General features: G+C 40.0%; 2 protein-coding genes across 2 annotated transcripts in view; both read left to right on the forward strand.

The window, feature by feature from the left end:
• Window positions 1-10,904, forward strand: part of LOC104388353 (COMM domain-containing protein 5-like) — a 14,513-nt gene extending 3,609 nt beyond the window's left edge. The window contains exons 4-7 of the mRNA XM_009997214.1: window positions 2,379-2,429; window positions 6,584-6,679; window positions 8,108-8,183; window positions 10,424-10,904. Of these exons, the coding sequence (XP_009995516.1) occupies window positions 2,379-2,429; window positions 6,584-6,679; window positions 8,108-8,183; window positions 10,424-10,525 (325 nt within the window). The 3' untranslated portion in view covers window positions 10,526-10,904. The remainder of the gene's footprint in view (window positions 1-2,378; window positions 2,430-6,583; window positions 6,680-8,107; window positions 8,184-10,423) is intronic.
• Window positions 10,905-11,380: 476 nt separating this feature from the next.
• Window positions 11,381-16,906, forward strand: part of LONRF3 (LON peptidase N-terminal domain and ring finger 3) — a 20,594-nt gene continuing 15,068 nt past the window's right edge. The window contains exons 1-2 of the mRNA XM_009997215.1: window positions 11,381-11,420; window positions 16,640-16,867. Of these exons, the coding sequence (XP_009995517.1) occupies window positions 11,381-11,420; window positions 16,640-16,867 (268 nt within the window). The remainder of the gene's footprint in view (window positions 11,421-16,639; window positions 16,868-16,906) is intronic.

The raw sequence follows: 16,906 nt of genomic DNA on the forward strand, positions 1-16,906 counted from the left end.
GACTCAGCCTGTATCCATAGACACGAACTCCCAGGTCCTTGGCCTCTGACCACCATTTATTGCCTTAAAGTTTTGTAGCTGGTTTATTTGTTTTTTCTCACTGTATGGGTTATTAATGGAACTATGCAGACACTTTTCAGTCCAGGTGATCTCTTTTATATCCTGAAAAATCTTTTTTATCTTGTTGTTCTGGTTAACATGACTGATACAGCAATAGTTCAGGTAACTGTGTTTGTGTTGCTCACAGAGTTCTAAGTTTTATGTGCTGCTCATCACTGTCATGCTTCCATGATTCTCACATTGTTGGGACTCTTCCTAACTTTCATCTGTGACAGTCTTATTTCCTGTGAGTAGCTTTCTTCACCTTGTGGCTGACCTGTGGTTGAAGACTAAATAGCTGATTCTACTCTCAAATTATGATACTTGATAAATTTTGTAGCATCTGTAGCATCTTTGATTCCTATGGGAAATGTAATTTTCTATGTTTCCCAAGCCACTTGAGTTTGGAGATGAAATAGCTGCTTATTTTTAAGGCACCTACTAAGTACATTCAGACACTTATCCTTCTGCAATGACTCCTGTGGGTCATCCTGTGATTATATGCATGAAAAACACATCATTGGGTGAACAGCAGTGCCTTGGTATTATTGGCACCCAGTGTTTGGGAAGGCATTTTGCATTTTAAGACAGAAAAATAGCTTTATTCGCTTTTTTGTTATCTTCTTTTAAAAGGCTTAAGCTCTGAGCCAGGTTACCTTTTTTTCACCTCTCCTGCATTCTGTTTTGTTTCTTTCAGTGAAGCTAAACCCTCTCAGGTCATTTAGTAACTTTATGGCTTGGGCCAATAACGGGGGATGGACACATCCTCACACCTTTTCCTACCCTTAGACACCCTTCCTCAGCATGTTCTTTTGAAAGTTGATTGCCATCTGCAGCTCACGCCTGAGCTGTGCCATGTTTTGTGTCTGATCAGCTTAGTGTGTGACTGGCCTCGTGTAAGCAGCTTGAGCCAGGAACAGAATTTTCTGCAAAATCATTAGCTGCACAGCAAAAATAATGCAAGCTCAAAGGTAGCATTAATGCTTCTGTTTTAGTAACACTTGCTCTTACAGTCAAGCAGATATTGTCATAGGTATCATAATAATTGTATTACAGCCCCCTGTCTCCAGCTGTTTGACCACATACAGAGGATACTCAGTCATCATCAGGATGGGTTAAGTGATGCACTTGCACAGTGAAGTACTGTTTGCAGAAACAGAGTTTTTTCTCTTCTGAAAGAAAGAAGAAGATGCAGCCAAAAGAGCAGTGCCTAGTCCCTCCTCTCACTTCCCATTTTGCCTCAGATAACTACCTTGCTAATACATTAATTCAGTTTTGTACAAATACCATTTAAAATGTTTTAACCCAACTTCTCCCATTAAGAATCCAAGCTCTTAATAACTGCAGTTTCATCTTCTCACTGTGTGAGTTGATGACTTTTTTTCTCCCATCATTAGACACTGTAAGCCCTTTAGGACATGTAACTTCCTAGTTTGCTTTGATCTTTCTTTGATATACTGCTGTGTATCTCATGTCACTGGTGAGTAATTTCTCTGGGCACTGATTGATGTTGATTTAACTATGGCAGCAGTAGTTACTTCTCCCACTTGTCCCAGCTGCCCCTCTGCAGGAGGTGCTGTCCCTGTGGCAAAGGCAGCTGAATGGATGGTGTTTGCTCTGCAGTCTTTGCAATTTACAGCCTGATATATTGAACGGAAAATCAACAGCAGCTCATTTATAGGGCAGCCATGGTGGCAGAGGAGGAAAGTAGTGGAGAAGCCTAGGGTGGGTGGAGTCGTAGTCTATTTGACCCCATTAATGGTCCCCGTCAAATTTATGCTTGTCCTTCTCATGTGAGATGTGTTCCTTTTGTAAGTAATCTTTGCTGAAGGGGTCTTGGTTTTTACTTGTGACAAGAGCAATTAATTCTGTCTTCATTTCTCTCGTGTAGGTTTGGGATTTTTGAAAGCATGCATTGCTGGCTTGCCTTCTGCACTTGTCAGAGGCATCAGAATTTTCCTTGACTTTACTGAGAGAAGTTAAGCAACTACTGGGTTCTTTTGAAACTCACTGTTGCCATAGTAGGTAGGACAGGAAGATGTAATAAAGCTTTTAAGGGTTATTGATATAAAAACATAAGCTGTCCTTTTGAAAGCCTAGACTGACTCAATACTGAAGTGCTTATGTAAGAGCTGATGGCACTTTTAAGCAGTGGAGGATGAAAAATGTTGACACATTTTTTTATGTTCTAGAATAGATAATTTTTTTGTTTGGCAGCTAAGGCCATATATTTGTGCTTACAAAACACTTAACTATTTTGTATTGCTTTCCTTTTTAAGGATACCAGAAGATTTCATCGTGGACTTTTCCAGTGTAGTCTTTGGAAACAGGTTAGTATCTTCATGTGCCATGGATTGTGCACCCAGCTGGGTTGCACAAAGCTCTACTGACAAAAAACCCAGGCCTATTGAAGGAATAGCAAAATTCTCTCAATTAATGAGAGCAAGATTGGTCCTATTATTTTGATTCAACATAGCATGATGTCCATCATACGTGGCTATATATGCAGTAAGTAACTTTCATGCCAGTATTCAATTTTTCTGTGGTTGTCACCCATCAGTTTTTATAATGTTTGTAGCCTCTGTAAGGTGCATCAATACCTACAGATGAAAAATGCCTTCCAGGATGTGGGAAACAGTTCTTCCCCACGTAAGTCTAAACAAAATGCCTTTTAAGTCAGCAAAGGCTTTCTGCTGATTATACCCAGCTAATGGACCAAAACCAGGCCTGATGCTCAAGGACAAATTAATTACATCAAGGACACAATTAAGTATTTTTATCATCATTATCATTGTAAGTGAAGAGCCAAAGTGTAAGACTTGCTTGGTTGAGAGGCAAGGTAATACACCCTCTACATGCTGTGGTTCATGGAAGCTTTCTCAGATAGCATTTAGTTAAGTCTTAACACACAGCTGAGCTGGGAATTCACACTGGGTGACTTAATGACATGTATGAGATACCAAGTGCTCTGCTTGCTGCAGTTCATTTTCTAAGCAGCATTAACACAGTGGCTCCAGAGGAAGTACTAAATCAAGAACTTTTTGAACAACCTATCTCTTTTATCTATGCTAGAGATTCCTTTTTTCTCTATGGTCTCTGCTCAACCATATTTACCTTATTCTCCATCTAGAAATTCCTTGAACTTTTTGCACGTGCAAAACTTTACTCCTTGAAACTTGAGGTCACTCAGCTCATAGCATCACTAACCCCACACTGCTCAAGATATTCTGCATGGAATCCATGTAATCATAGTTGTGGTATTTCAGTTACCCTCACAAGGGTCTGAATGCTACTCCCAAACTTAAAAATATTTTTCATTTCCTTGGTTAGGATCTTGGCTTAAAGCTAAAGGTTCTTGGAATAAAAATAAATTCAGCCTTCTCATCTTTTCTTTGCTCTTCTGTTAGAATTATAGGTGTTAGGAATGCAAAATTATGGTTGGAAAGTGGAAATACTGTTTGCAGTGGAGAAAAAAGATAAATTTAGATGTCATTTGATGCATGCATGAGTGTCTGTTTTCTACTGTGAAATCACGATGATGGAAAATTTAGCTTTTTCTTATTTCAAAAGCTGTGATTATCCAGTGTAATCTGCTCTGTCTTTTGAGACCAGAGAAGAGCACCTCAGATTTGATTTCTAGACAGATCTGTTTTTATAATCTTAAATGTAACACTGAATCATATGTATGCTTATTACATTGTAAATATATATTATTTTGATGGTAAGAGAAGCATTAGCATCAGATAAAAAATTCAGTATGAGCTAGATAGCCCAGAAAAATGCATTTTTAATGCTTTTCCTGGCATCTTATCCTATTTTTGCAGTTTTGTTCCCTAAACAACAGCTCTGTTCCAAGTACTGGAAATCTGACAGGCATTTCTGTGTCCCCACTGTTCCATCATGCTATTTAGACTGAAAGGAAAGAAAAATGTGCCACACTGATACCATAAAATACCTGCATTAAATTAAAACTTCACTATTAAGGGAAGGATAACCCTAGCTTCCCCCTCTCTGTATGTCTATAATAAATGTATTGCCTTTTTTTTTTTTTTTTTTTAAACCAGTGTAGCTTTAGTTTCTACCAGGAGGGTGTGTTCTGTGTGCCATTTGTCAGCATTTCACACATACCAGTTATTCATTCTCCCTGTTCAGAGGCCTTTTAGGCATGTCTCGTTATGTGCATAGGGAACCATCCAGAATTTGTCTTTAGTTTTGATAGTTAGGTCAGCTGCTGCTCCAAATCATTTAATCTTTCATTTTTGAGTGCTCTTCTGTTGTATTTTTGGCAGATGATGTTCTTGTCACAGGTGTATTTTCCACATATAGTTTGGATGGTGTCTAGCTGATCCATGGTGCTTTACTTGTTCTAACTTCTGCCTTCTGCACTGTGTGCTGACAGTGAATTGCAGCTGCACAGAGTATTTACAAGAGGTAATTATAGTCTGCAGGTTTTGCATGCAAGATCTGTTGAGTCTTTTCTGCTCCATTTTGTTATTCCTTTTAGAAATCAGTGGCTTGAAAAATGGCCTGTATAATTTTTGTGTGTGTGTGTTGGCCACTGTGCACATTCTGTCATCCCTACAGGATTGTTGCAGTTCCAGTTGCAATCCTGTCCAAGCTGGGAAGGTGCTGACAGAAGCTTAAACTAAGCTATAAAAGCCGCGTCTCTTTCCAAGGGAATGGTTCTGAAGTGCAGCCCCAACCAGAACTAAAGCTTTGTGGTTTGGCCACAGAAATGCCATAGCTTAATAAGGTTCAGGAGCTTCAATGTTTGGCCATTGCTGACGTTTCCCACCAACTGCTAACTAGAACATCTTCCTGTTTTCTCTACTCTTTCTTCCCCCAAAATGGTGGTGCTGCACTGAATGGACTGTCTCCCATTGATGGGCGTTAGCGTCTCTTAAGGAAGCAGTAGCAGTGTGGCTATTTTTAGGCATTCCCCAAATTAAGCAACACTCTGGCAGCAGCTCTCCACTGAGGGAAAGGCCTGTTCTTATTGTTTAATCCTGCTAATGACCATTCTAGACTCCAGCTCCTCATGGTTGCACCCAGCTGCATTGACCTACTTCCTGTCCAGTAGCTGACAGTGAGTAAGAACCAGCTGATCTATTTTTTCAGCTCATTCCTTTACCATACTATTAGGAATGTGTGTCACTTCTGACACCACTCAGCCCTCCTTTTCAAAAAAAAAAAAAAAGAAAAAAGATAAATTCTCTTCTTATATTGTCTTTACTAAATGCAAGAGTATTGGAGGATCTCAGCCTGTCACTCCTGTGTACCTTATCAAATTCAGAATTTTCTGGGCAGTTTTTAAAGGCACCTGCCAACTTGCACACAAGAATCTGAGTAGGGATGTTAGACTATCATTCCTACAGTCCCTAATTTGTTCAGAGAGTATTCCCCTCTGATGTAAAGTCTGTAATTAGATTATGTCTAGCACCATGGATAAAGGTTGTAGCGTTTCTCGGCCTGCCCTTAGCAGGAGTAGTTTTGAAATGTACCGTAAATAACTCCCAGAGCCATGGGACACTTAGCAATAAAAAAACTAATAATATGGTAAGTAACACGAGGTGCAGACTAGCTCCTGAATGGACCAGCTTAGTGACCTCATTTTGAAGATACTTCTGCATGTATATCTAAAAATGGGTGGGGTTTATGTCTTCATATCAGATTTGCCTTGTTTACTTACCCAGAGCTTAAGATGCTGTTAAAAATTTAAAGATTGTCAACCATCTGAAGTTTAATCACTGTCAGCTGTATTTCCTCACAGAAATAAACTGAGGCTTGATCATCCTGGTTCTTCTTGCAACATGATAAATAAATAAAGTCCTTGGCTTCTTACTCATTAGACTAGACAGAAATCTTGAAGGTTGTGCTGGGGTTGGCAGAGAACATTATGTGAGGAACTTAGAGTTTGTAGGTTATGTTGAATTGGCAAGAACCACTGTGTGATTTATTTTTTTTTAAAGTATGCTTCAAAGAACACCCTAATATTATTGTATTTTAAAACACTGCTTCTTGCTAATCCTAGATGCTTTCTGCTGAAGGAGCACAATGACCTTATTCTAACTCTTTTTCTCAAGTCATCTGTCTTGTTATGTCTCGCTTGTTCCTATTGGATCTGCATGAAGGTAGATACATTTGCAGATGCCTTTCTGTGTCTCACAGCTGCATGTAATTGAAATAAGAGATATGCCAGCCACTTCCTAAACTTTATAGTGACATCAGTTTACTGGAATTACAAGTCACTTGGTCTCTTTTTTTTTAACATAGACTGTAGTTAAGCATAGGAAAAATGGGTAACTTGAGCAGAGCTGTCTTAAACACACAAGTCTTCACTCATTCAGACCTCTCTAAATGAGGATAGATGTAGAAAATAAACTATTTCAGACAGGTTTGTTGTGAGGAATCTTATTTTCTCTTTAGATTGTGGTTTCTTTTATGAATTTGCATTTCAGTCACCCATTTCTGATTGACTCTCTAGGCGTCCTACTTCCGAAGGCACAGCTCTGCTACAGCGAAGTAGGCTGCCAAGTGTCCAGGACTTCAGGTGGAGAGTGGACGTAGCAATATCCACAAGGTATAAAAGAGAGTTCTGCATGACCCTAGAAATTAATTTGTCCAAGGTTAACATGAATTGTTGTGCTGCTTCAAAATATTAATGGTGTTAAAATGTATCTTGCTGTTAGGGACTGGCATGTAGCATTAAATGGCAAGATACAGAGGGGATTTTCTGAACAGTAAGGAAGTCAGTTTATATGCTGCTAACATGGACCTGTCAGAAGGCTACTACCTTCTTCTTCCACTTAAGATACTTCTTAGGCTCCTTATTTGTTTTGATCTCTAAAACTAGAATATTAGAATAATTTCACTCAAAGTGTGAGTCTCTCTTTCAATATTTTACAACTCAGTGAAGCTGATGATACAACTCCAAAGGGCCTCAGAGATGATGAAACAAATTAGATGGATTGAGCCTCACACAGCCAGCCAAGCTTTCAGTTCCTCAAAAGCAGGAGAGAGCAATCTTCAATTCAACTCAAGTAGACTGCTATTTGCATGTTGCACGTGATAAATATAATTACTTTCCATCACCTGTACAGTCTGCTGTAGATTTTACAAAGAGAGGCTGCAGAACAGCACCTTTACACTGCCATGGTTACGCAGTTGGTTATTGATCTACCTCTTAGCTTATTTCACAAAAGAGAAGTGAAAGCCTTTACTCCTGTACCACCAAGGTATCACTACGCTAAGAAAATCTGTACCTATAAGACAGCAAAATGTACAGATAACATCCTCAGGCACAATGCTTGCAAGCTGCAGGCTAATCCTATGATTTGTTTTCCAAGCAACACAGGAGCAATACGTTATCCTTCTCTATTTTCCTCCCTCTTACTTTCCTTTCCAGTCAACCTGCCCCCTGGGAATTCTTGTTTATCATCCAGCAACAGCCTCTGCAAAGAGGTATGGCTTCTGGCTGCAACTGTCAGTACCTGAGCAGGCTTTGGCAACACTGGTTGATGGAAGCTGCCCAAGAATGACTCATTTCCTCTCTTTGTGTCATCAAATAAAATAATAACCCACAAATTTAGGATGAAGACTGAGAGAGCTTGATTCCCCAGATGAGATGGCAGTTGAAAGTACATATGAAGGAATGGAAAGGATTCATGCAACATGCTAAACTGCATAAGAAAACTCTGCATTATTGCTAGCTTGGGCAGCTTTTATCCCTGCCATGGTTTCCATGAACTGATTATTATGTAAAATGAAAATGCTCCTAAACTTGCAGTTACTATAAAAAAAAATATTCTTGGTCTCAATACTGAGGTAAATTGGACATGACTCCTATGTTCATGAGTTTCCAGATAGCCAGGTACAGGAATCTGTGATTGGAATTACTCATGCTCTGTGTAAAGCCCACATGAACACCTTAAGCTGTTAATGCACAAAGCTGTGCTCATCACACCACTGATGTCTGCTGTTGTAACACTAATAATGTAAATCGTTTCAGCTCACTGGCCCGTGCACTTCAACCATCCATTCTAATGATGATGAAGCTTTCAGATGGGACAGCTCATCGCTTTGAAGTAAGTCTGAGTGCCTTAATAGATAAAAAAGAAACCACTTGAAGTTCTTTTTAGAAAGCTGATTCACTATTTCAAGTAGGAAAGCTTTTATAAACAGGGCAGTCATTGGTTGCTTTGCTTTGGAATCCATCATGTTCAGTGTAGCTGCACACAATATATAATGAAACACCAACCAAAATCCTTTTATACCTTGTTCCTACACACATTTTGGTGAAACCTTGTTTGTTAGAAGGATATTAATTACTGAAAAGCACTGTTGCATAATAACTAGTTTGATTAAAAATTATGGTCTTGTTATCAACTGTAACCTTTAGACCTGCTCTGGAGGGCAGGACAATTACTGGGGTAGTTTATGTAATTTAGATACACTTCTAAACCCCCTACATTTTGGCAGAGAATGGTAACATTCTCTTCTGTGGCAGAGATGGTTTTATCCTCTTTTTGTTCTGTAGGGTTCTTCCTGTTTGAAAGTAAAAAAAACCTCTTTGCTTTTTACCACAGAATTAGTCAGTGGCAGTATTTATGACACTGTATGTAAAGGTTTGCCAGAAGAGAGCATAAACTCTTCCATATTTTTAACCTTTGAAAAGGAATGTTATTTGTTCTATAAATAACATGGTGGTCCATACAGGAATTCAGTGCACAGCAGGCATTGTTACATTTGAACTCTAAGGATTTTGGCTTCAGCTCATGTGTCAGTAGTTGTGTGGAGGAAGCACCAAAGCAGTGTGGGTGCAAAGAGGTAGACTGAATTTACTGTACAGTGCCTCACAAGAAGGCAGCTGTTGAGGAAGGCACAAGTTCTGTGCTACATTGCAAAGTGCTGAGGGTGTCACTTCCCAGAAGATCAAATTTACCCCTCTCTGGACAGTCCAGCTTGGAGCATCCCTTGTGCTCTCTTTGAGGTCTTCCATGGAATTTAAATGGGGCAATGGTTCAGGTTAACCCTTTACAACCAGCTAGGTTTCACTTATGAGAATAAAAACTAGTATATATTCTTTACTGTTTAAATTTGGGATTTAATTTCCTGGTATATAATGTCAAGTCTTGGTGGCATTGTTTCTGGTTGCTTTGGCTGGGTTTTAAGTGTTTTTGCTGTAAGTCTGTGGGAGATCCTTTGCCATTCTGCAGTGGAAATGTGTTGCTGTGCCTGCCCAGTACAGGCAGAAGTGCAGATATCTGATATGTGCTTCTCCTGTGATCAGCTCTTTGCTGCTCCCTAGATCTGAATGCCAAAGATCTGGCTAGAAACCTGATTTTTGTACCTGATGAGTGTTTTTTAATAACTCTCTGGGATAAACCTATGTTATGGTCCAAGGTACCATATGCAAGCAAATATAGTCCTCACCTCCTCAGTTTCCTTTCATTCAGACATGTACCAAATGTTCTGCTACCTATGTAAGATGGTAAGTCCAGAAGGTAATTCCTTTATGAAGAGTTTTAAAACATGTATGCCACTGGGAGAAGTTCCACTCTTTGTGCTCTTGGGTTTGGTTTGTTTTTTTAATCACAGTGCCATTTCTGACAAAAGATTTCATAAAAAGTGACTAATTAAATTGCAGAATTTTGAGTCTTGTGGTATAAATGTCAAAAGTGAAAAGGACATGATACATTTTTGTGCATTTCTTATGCATATGGAAAATGCAAATCAGATGTTGGATTCCTCTCACATAATTGGTATCTGTGCTTCAGTAGACAGACTGATGACAAGGGACTCTGTGTGTCTTCTGTGTAGTCAAAGCAGAGTCCATGAGACTGTGTTGAGCAGAGCAGCCTGGGACTGGCTGGGATGCTGGTGGGACTCCTGGGAGCACACGTTTCTAAGGCCCAACTCCTTTCTTCTGCAAGTTTGGACAAGCAGAATATCTGGAATTTGTTGTTTGGGGTTTCTGTAGGCTCCATGACCTTCCAGGAGTCTTCGTCTTTCCATCCAAACCATGACACATGTACGCTTCACCACATCAGTCACCACTTTACATTCTGGAGTACTTCTTTTTTCACACTAGGCAAGAAAATGTACCATGTAGCTGCTCTTTCCGCTTTTTCCTACTCTCCTTTTTCACCCAGATGATTTAGTTGCCTAACTGAATTCTCTTAACCTCAGATCATTTGTCTTAAACCTAAAAAAAAGTATTTTAAGAGATATTTGGCTTACACTGTGGAATGGTCCCTATCCACAGGCATGCCCTAGTGAAAGTTCCTAATGTTTCATGTTTCCTAACCTGAATATTCTGTTTCAGGTGCCTGTTGCAAAGTTTCAAGAACTGAGATATAACGTTGCCCTTATACTGAAGGAAATGAATGATTTGGAGAAAAGGAGCATCCTGAAGATCCAGGACTGAACACTCTTACATTGGGAGTTGATAGAACAGATCTAAAACCCAGAGTGTGCTTCACAAATGACAAAGCAGGGGACCATCACCAGTTTGCCTCTCTGAACTGCAATGTAGCATTTATGATGTCTACTGTAAATATTTTTTTTATTCAAGTGTTAAAGCACAAGCTCATTTCATAAGAGTAAGGAAAACCAAAAAATATATCTATGAGAAAGTATAATGCTGTTTGTGAGCATTTTTGCATGATTCATCAAAACATTTTTTTAATTAACTGTCTTAATAGATATAAGAGTCATTTCTTTCTGATTATGATTCATCAGTCTTAATTAGTTTTGAAAGCCTGCTACCGGAAGCCCCATCATGTGTATCATAAGAAAGCTCTGCAATATCTCAAATGAAAAATAAAATTAAAAAAACACTCATGCACTCTAGTGTGACAAATGTGAACTTGAGTTTTGAATAAGTAAAATTGCTGTCTGGCTTCTCACCGAGTGACTGAGGTTATAGCTACAGATATTTAAAGGCTAATTTTGAAGAAAATTGGAAGTCTGTGAATCAAGAAAAAAGTGTTGACAGAGCTTCCAGAAGTAATTTCATGGAATCATAGAAACTGAAAGGTGCAATCTCAGTCTTTATCTTGTTGATCAAAATGGGCTAAATAGCAGTAATCTCACAGGTTTCTAACTGGAAATGCCTGTCTCTTGTTTCATGCATTTTCTATACATTCCATGTGAAGGGAACCATCTGACTTGTTACTGGGCAGAAACCTTGGACACTGCAATGGGAGCAAACAGCAGGAGACAGTCACCTTGCAGACCATTGCAGCTGCATACTCATTAGCAGTGCAAGTCAGACCCCAGGATGAAGAGGCTGCATACAGCCTCTGAGATGGAAGTCACAGGTAAGAGGGTATTCAAGCCTCCAGCTCAAGAAAACAGGTAAGCACAGGCTGAAGTTCTCTGAACTGGTCACGCAGCCGCTGAACTGGTCAGGCAGTTGGACTCAGATGATCATTGTCTTTGCCTTCCAACTGAAATAATATATGCTAAGTTACTGCTGTGCCTCATGAGTAAACCTTGGAAGAACTCCCTTAAATTGAAGCATATGTTTTAAGTCTCATTTGAATGCTATGGGACCACAACTATGTCCCAAGGGTTTTGCCAAGAAGGGCTGCATTCTTCAGTCACTGCCTGAATGCGTTTTCCCCCAGCAGCCAAGATAAGGAGGCTGTGAGCAACAGCCCAAAAACAGCACAGGCTGTGGACCCTAGAACTGTAGGATTTTTCTGGCTGTCAAAGGTAGTTCAGAAAGCACATGCCACTACCATAATCAAGCACTAAGTTATTCTAGCTGCTTTCAAGGTTTCCAACTCTGTAGTTCTTCCATTTTTTTGTGATTGTAGAACTTGCCTTTACGTCCCTCACTCCCTGCAGAAAACTACTGAAAATAAATTATGGATTCAGAAGGTCTTTTACACTCCCACAGATATTTGTGTAGGAAAGGATGACTTGGCTCTTCGATTTTAATAATCATAACAGGCATAAAAAGTCTTGCTTGTCATACTTTTTAAGAGACTTTTTGACAGCAGTCCATACCAATCAAAAGACAGCTAAACAACTGTGGCCCAGAAAGCTTTTAAAACCCATGCAGGAACGTGTCCTGTAGTTCCAAATAAACCTATCAGCCATGATTTCAAACTGTTCGAAAGCTGCGTGTTCCACTTGCTGCCTTTGTGGGCTACTCATCAATAACTTCCATACTGCATCTTAACTACTTTGGTGTTCAGGTCATACCAAAGCATTTAAAGAGGAATTAGCTCCTGTAACTTCAAGTGGACTGTAGACTGCATTAATATGATGGGGGGTTTTTTTAATTTGTGAAGCTTGTTTATCTTCTTTCTGGAACTGGATCATCACAAGCTCTGAAACAAAACACCCATTCTTATGTTCCTTGCTATAACCGTTTCCTTCTGAGTATTTAGGTTTACATGGTTTTGAACTGGAAAGGATCTTGACTGAGACCATAAGTGAAGTCTTTCCAGGACCAAATACTACATGGGTGTAAAATGACCTATTGCTCAAGACATTTGCAAAGTATTTTTTCACTGGTCAGAGCAGTAGAATCCATAAATACCTTTACCTTCTAGATAGACTATATTAATTTGGTTGTTCTGCTTTAACAGAATGGCCCATGTTGTCCAGAAATTGAAAGACTTGCAGTTTTCTTCATGTTCTCTGCAAGCTGTGATGGACCTCTTAGTCTCAAGTTTATCTTGCCACACATTAATCAGCAGTTTACTGTAATTGGAGGTTTACCATGCACACGGAGGGGTACTTAAACACAAGACTTTCATTCCTCTGTACTTAAGAGTTAATTTGGGGTTTCCTTCTGACAGATGAGCTTTCCAGTAAAACAGCAGTTGCCACCAAAACAGCTAGTGTGGGTGGATAGGTCCTTGGTTTTGATAATACAAGCCTTGCAATTACTGTTAGGTTTCTCAGAACTTCATGGTGCAGTAGGAGTTAAATATTTGTTCAACAAGGAAATATCTTCTGAATTCACAATTAAAATATTCTGGAATTTGAGTTCCACACAATTTCTGACTTGTAGCCCTTTCGTTCCAACACAGAACAAAAGTAACCTAAGACTTTGGGTATGTCAGAGCAGAGATTATTTCATCCATCTCAGTCTATGGCTACTCTTCAAGGACATGCTGTGAATCCCTCTATGAACATAAATTTCTCCATTATACCTTTTCTTTCACTTTCTTTATATTATATAGAACATAATGCCTTTCCTTTCAAGATTAATAGGTCAAACCATATTTAAAATAGAACTTGATTGTTTTCCAGTGTGAATCATGTGTGTGTAACAGCAGAGATGCCCAGTGCATGCAGGAGTAGTCCCAGCAGGCAGAATGCAAAAGGACAATTGAAGATAGCTGCCAGAAGCCACTCAAAGGTTCAGTGGCAAAATCACACAGAAGTCTCAGGTCTCCACTTCTTGCTCTCTAACCCTCAGTTAGCACAGCTTCCTGATGTAATGGTCAGACCTCCCTCTCATTTGTTTTGTTGTTTTTTTCAATTGTCTCAGCTCCATAGGCCATCAATCCAAATGTGATCTTGCCTATGGACTATCACAGTGTAAGCAGAGCACTTGAAAATAAAAAGCCATCTGTGGCTTTAGTTGTTATGTGACTTTTCACATCCCTGCTTCTAACAGAGAAGGAGCTTTGTCAGCGTGACTAGTAGGTCAGGATTTCACACTTGGGTTAGTTGTGTTTGTTGGTTGATTTTGTGGTCTCAAAGTGTGATGTAGATTATAGCTTCAGAAGAAGGCAGAAGAATGTAGTCATGCTCTCATGCTGCCTGTTACGCCAGCCATTAAATGCTTGGAAGAAGATCAGTATTGTGCTCACTGTCACTAAAAGGAAGGAATCAAACCTCTCTTTGTAGAAAACTCATACAAGGGAGATGCGCTTTTGCAGAGTGACTCACCTCCTAGCTTTAACTTCTTCAGTTTAAGTGAAAGATAAATCAGTTCTTGAGCTCATGAACAATGCAGGTAGGTAGGGGGGTGCACCTTTTTTTTTTTTTTTTTTCTTTTTTTTTCTTCTTAATCAAGTATACCTCATGACCCACTGTTGCTCCAAATCCATGAATATATGTATGAGTATATGAAAATGCCATGCTTTCAGGATGTGTTATATAAAAAAAGCCCGCATATGTAGATCAAGAACATACATTCAATTTACACAGCTGTTTTTGCTAAAACAGTCTTTGCAGAGCCAGGCCTGATTTCAGAATAAAGTATTTTGTAGTTGTTTGACTTTTAGTGAACAGCAAATCAGTATCTTGGCTTTAAAAGATGTTGCAGTGACTGTACTGCTCACTCTGTACCTGTCACACCCCACAAAGTACTAACATTTACTGAACACCACACGTACCAGGAACTAGCAGAGGCAGAGCCAGCTGGTTTCAAGCCCTAAGAAGTCACAGACTTGTTGCCCAGAGGCCATCTGTGATAAGGTCTTAACTGTTTTGTGGCTTTGGACAAAGCCAGAAACCCTCATAACTGCACAGCTTCTGTTCTGAACATTCACAAGCATTCAGCTCCCACCATGGGAGGTGCTGATAAGCACAGCTGCCCTTTCCTCTTGCAATGTTCAAGCCATGTCCCTGCTGGTGTAAGAGAATTCCCAGAAGGACATTTCACAGTGCTTTTTTGAGACATTTCAGTCCCGAGTGATCAGACTGTCAGCTGGCCCTGCAGATGCTTTCATACATTGTAAACACAAACAGTGGAAGTTCCATTCAGAGCACAAATGCTGATTACATTTTCTATGATAATCTATTTCCATTCCCTATCTTGAATTCATATGCTGCTAGAAACCCTGCCTTTACACCCTGACTTATCTCTTTAGTGTCTGCTATGTAACTATGTAAATACTGGTGGCGTATCCCTGATAGAGAGCTTGTCATTGCATTGCTACTGGTAACCAGTGGTTATGTCACTTTCCCTCGCTTGAATAGGCTTTGACTCATAGTGGTTTTCAGGACAATGGTTATAAAATAACACAGAGGGGTTGCCGAGACAGTAGTTTTGCAATAGAGACAACTGTCGACCTCAAGGCTCCAAGAAAGGTATTTTTTCTTTGCAGCCTTTTTTTTTTTTTTTTTGGTTAAGATTTTTATTCTTTCATAGCATGAGTTTTTCTTGCATGGAGCTTTGAAAAACAAGAAGGCTGTGTTAGCAAAAGCTAATTCTTTCTAACTGCTCTGCAGCATTGCTTAACTGAAATTTTAAGTGCTTCAGTTGTCCTACCTTTGAATTATCTGATGGCAGGATGTTCTTGGGCATAGGATTATTGTCTGACATAAGTGATGGCAGAAAGACTTACTGAAACTAGCAGTAATTCAATTAGCCTTTTTCTTTTTCTGATTAAAGGACTTGTCTGGGAACAATGGTTAGATGTTAAAATTTTCCTTAAAAAAAAAATATATATATATATATTCCTTTTTATAGATTCAGGAGCCCTAGAGACAGGGGCCAAATTTTTGGCAGGTGCAAAACATCTTGACATCAAAGACAATGGATGAATCTAATGGCTGGGTTCTGTTCCCAGGTGACTTTCTGTATAAGCTTAAGGATTGCCTACACAATGGACACATGAACATCACAAAATGAGACCTCATTATTAATTTAGAGCATATATTAATAACAGTTAAAATTGATAATTTAAGTGGCTTTAAATTATTTTTTCACTTAAAATCTAAGTTAATCCTAACTTTGTCAAGTATCCTCTCTAAACAAGGCTTTACAAGTCATGTTACTTCTCCTTTCTTCCATCTTTTGTCCTGTCCACTCAAAGCCCATAGGCAGGGCTTGTCCCTTAATACCTGCTTAGCTTACACAGTCTAAGCTGGAGTCCAGACACTTGTGTAAGAAATGGGAAACTAATTCCATCATCCTCTCTCTTGAGCTTTGTGTGGAGGCCAACAGTATCAGTCATAGGTAATCCTCAGAAATTCCAAATTTTGCTGTGGATTTTAAGACAGTGTGGAAAGTAACCTATATTTTTTCAAGCATCTGAAAACGTATGCATGTATGTAATGGCCATTTCTAGAAGCTGTCACCCTAGATTGGTCTAAAACTGCAAATGAAAAAACCCAGACAACTTATTTTAAAACAACTGCTTCTGTTCTATGGTAGCACGTATCATTTTCTCCCTAGGCTACTTTTAGCACAGTTACACAACTAGTGCAATCTTTTCATATAACTAATATCGGTGGGGATATGCAGATTGCAGTGGTCAACACAGCTGGTCTTAGACATACATCAGAAGGCACGTGCCTTTTGCCCGGATCCAGGTACCACGCAGGTCCCTGTCTGCCAGGTGCCAAACTCATCAGCAAATAAACACCATTTCCTTTTAACATCCTGCTTACTTGCCCTGAAAGCGTTATTACCTGACGTGAAAGCAGCTTCACTACTACGTAGATTGTCTTCAATACAGTGATGAACTGTAACTGCAGCCTTTGGAATTCCAGTTCCAGCAGGAAATGGCATTCTTGTTTTGCCAAACCGCTTGGAACTGCCGTTTCTTTTCTATTACCGCAGGTACCAAAGCACCAGACCCAGGAGCGAGCTCAGCTTCTCACCCCGGTGTCACTGCGGACCAAGAGCGCAACTTCCCGCCCGGTGCCCCCGGTTCCCGCCCGGTGCCCTCGCCGGGTGCCCGGCTCAGCCTCCCGGCGCCCGCGGAGCAGCAGAGCCGCCCGGGGCTGTCAGGAGGGCTCTGCGGTGAGACCTACCGGAGCGGGGAGCAGCGGCGGGACCCTCAGACGGGCCCGGCCTGCGGGGCTCGCCCTCCCCGGGCCGGGCTCG

The sequence above is a fragment of the Chaetura pelagica genome, unplaced genomic scaffold (assembly GCF_000747805.2).
Source record: "Chaetura pelagica isolate M959 unplaced genomic scaffold, ChaPel_1.0 scaffold344, whole genome shotgun sequence".
NCBI lineage: Eukaryota > Metazoa > Chordata > Aves > Apodiformes > Apodidae > Chaetura > Chaetura pelagica.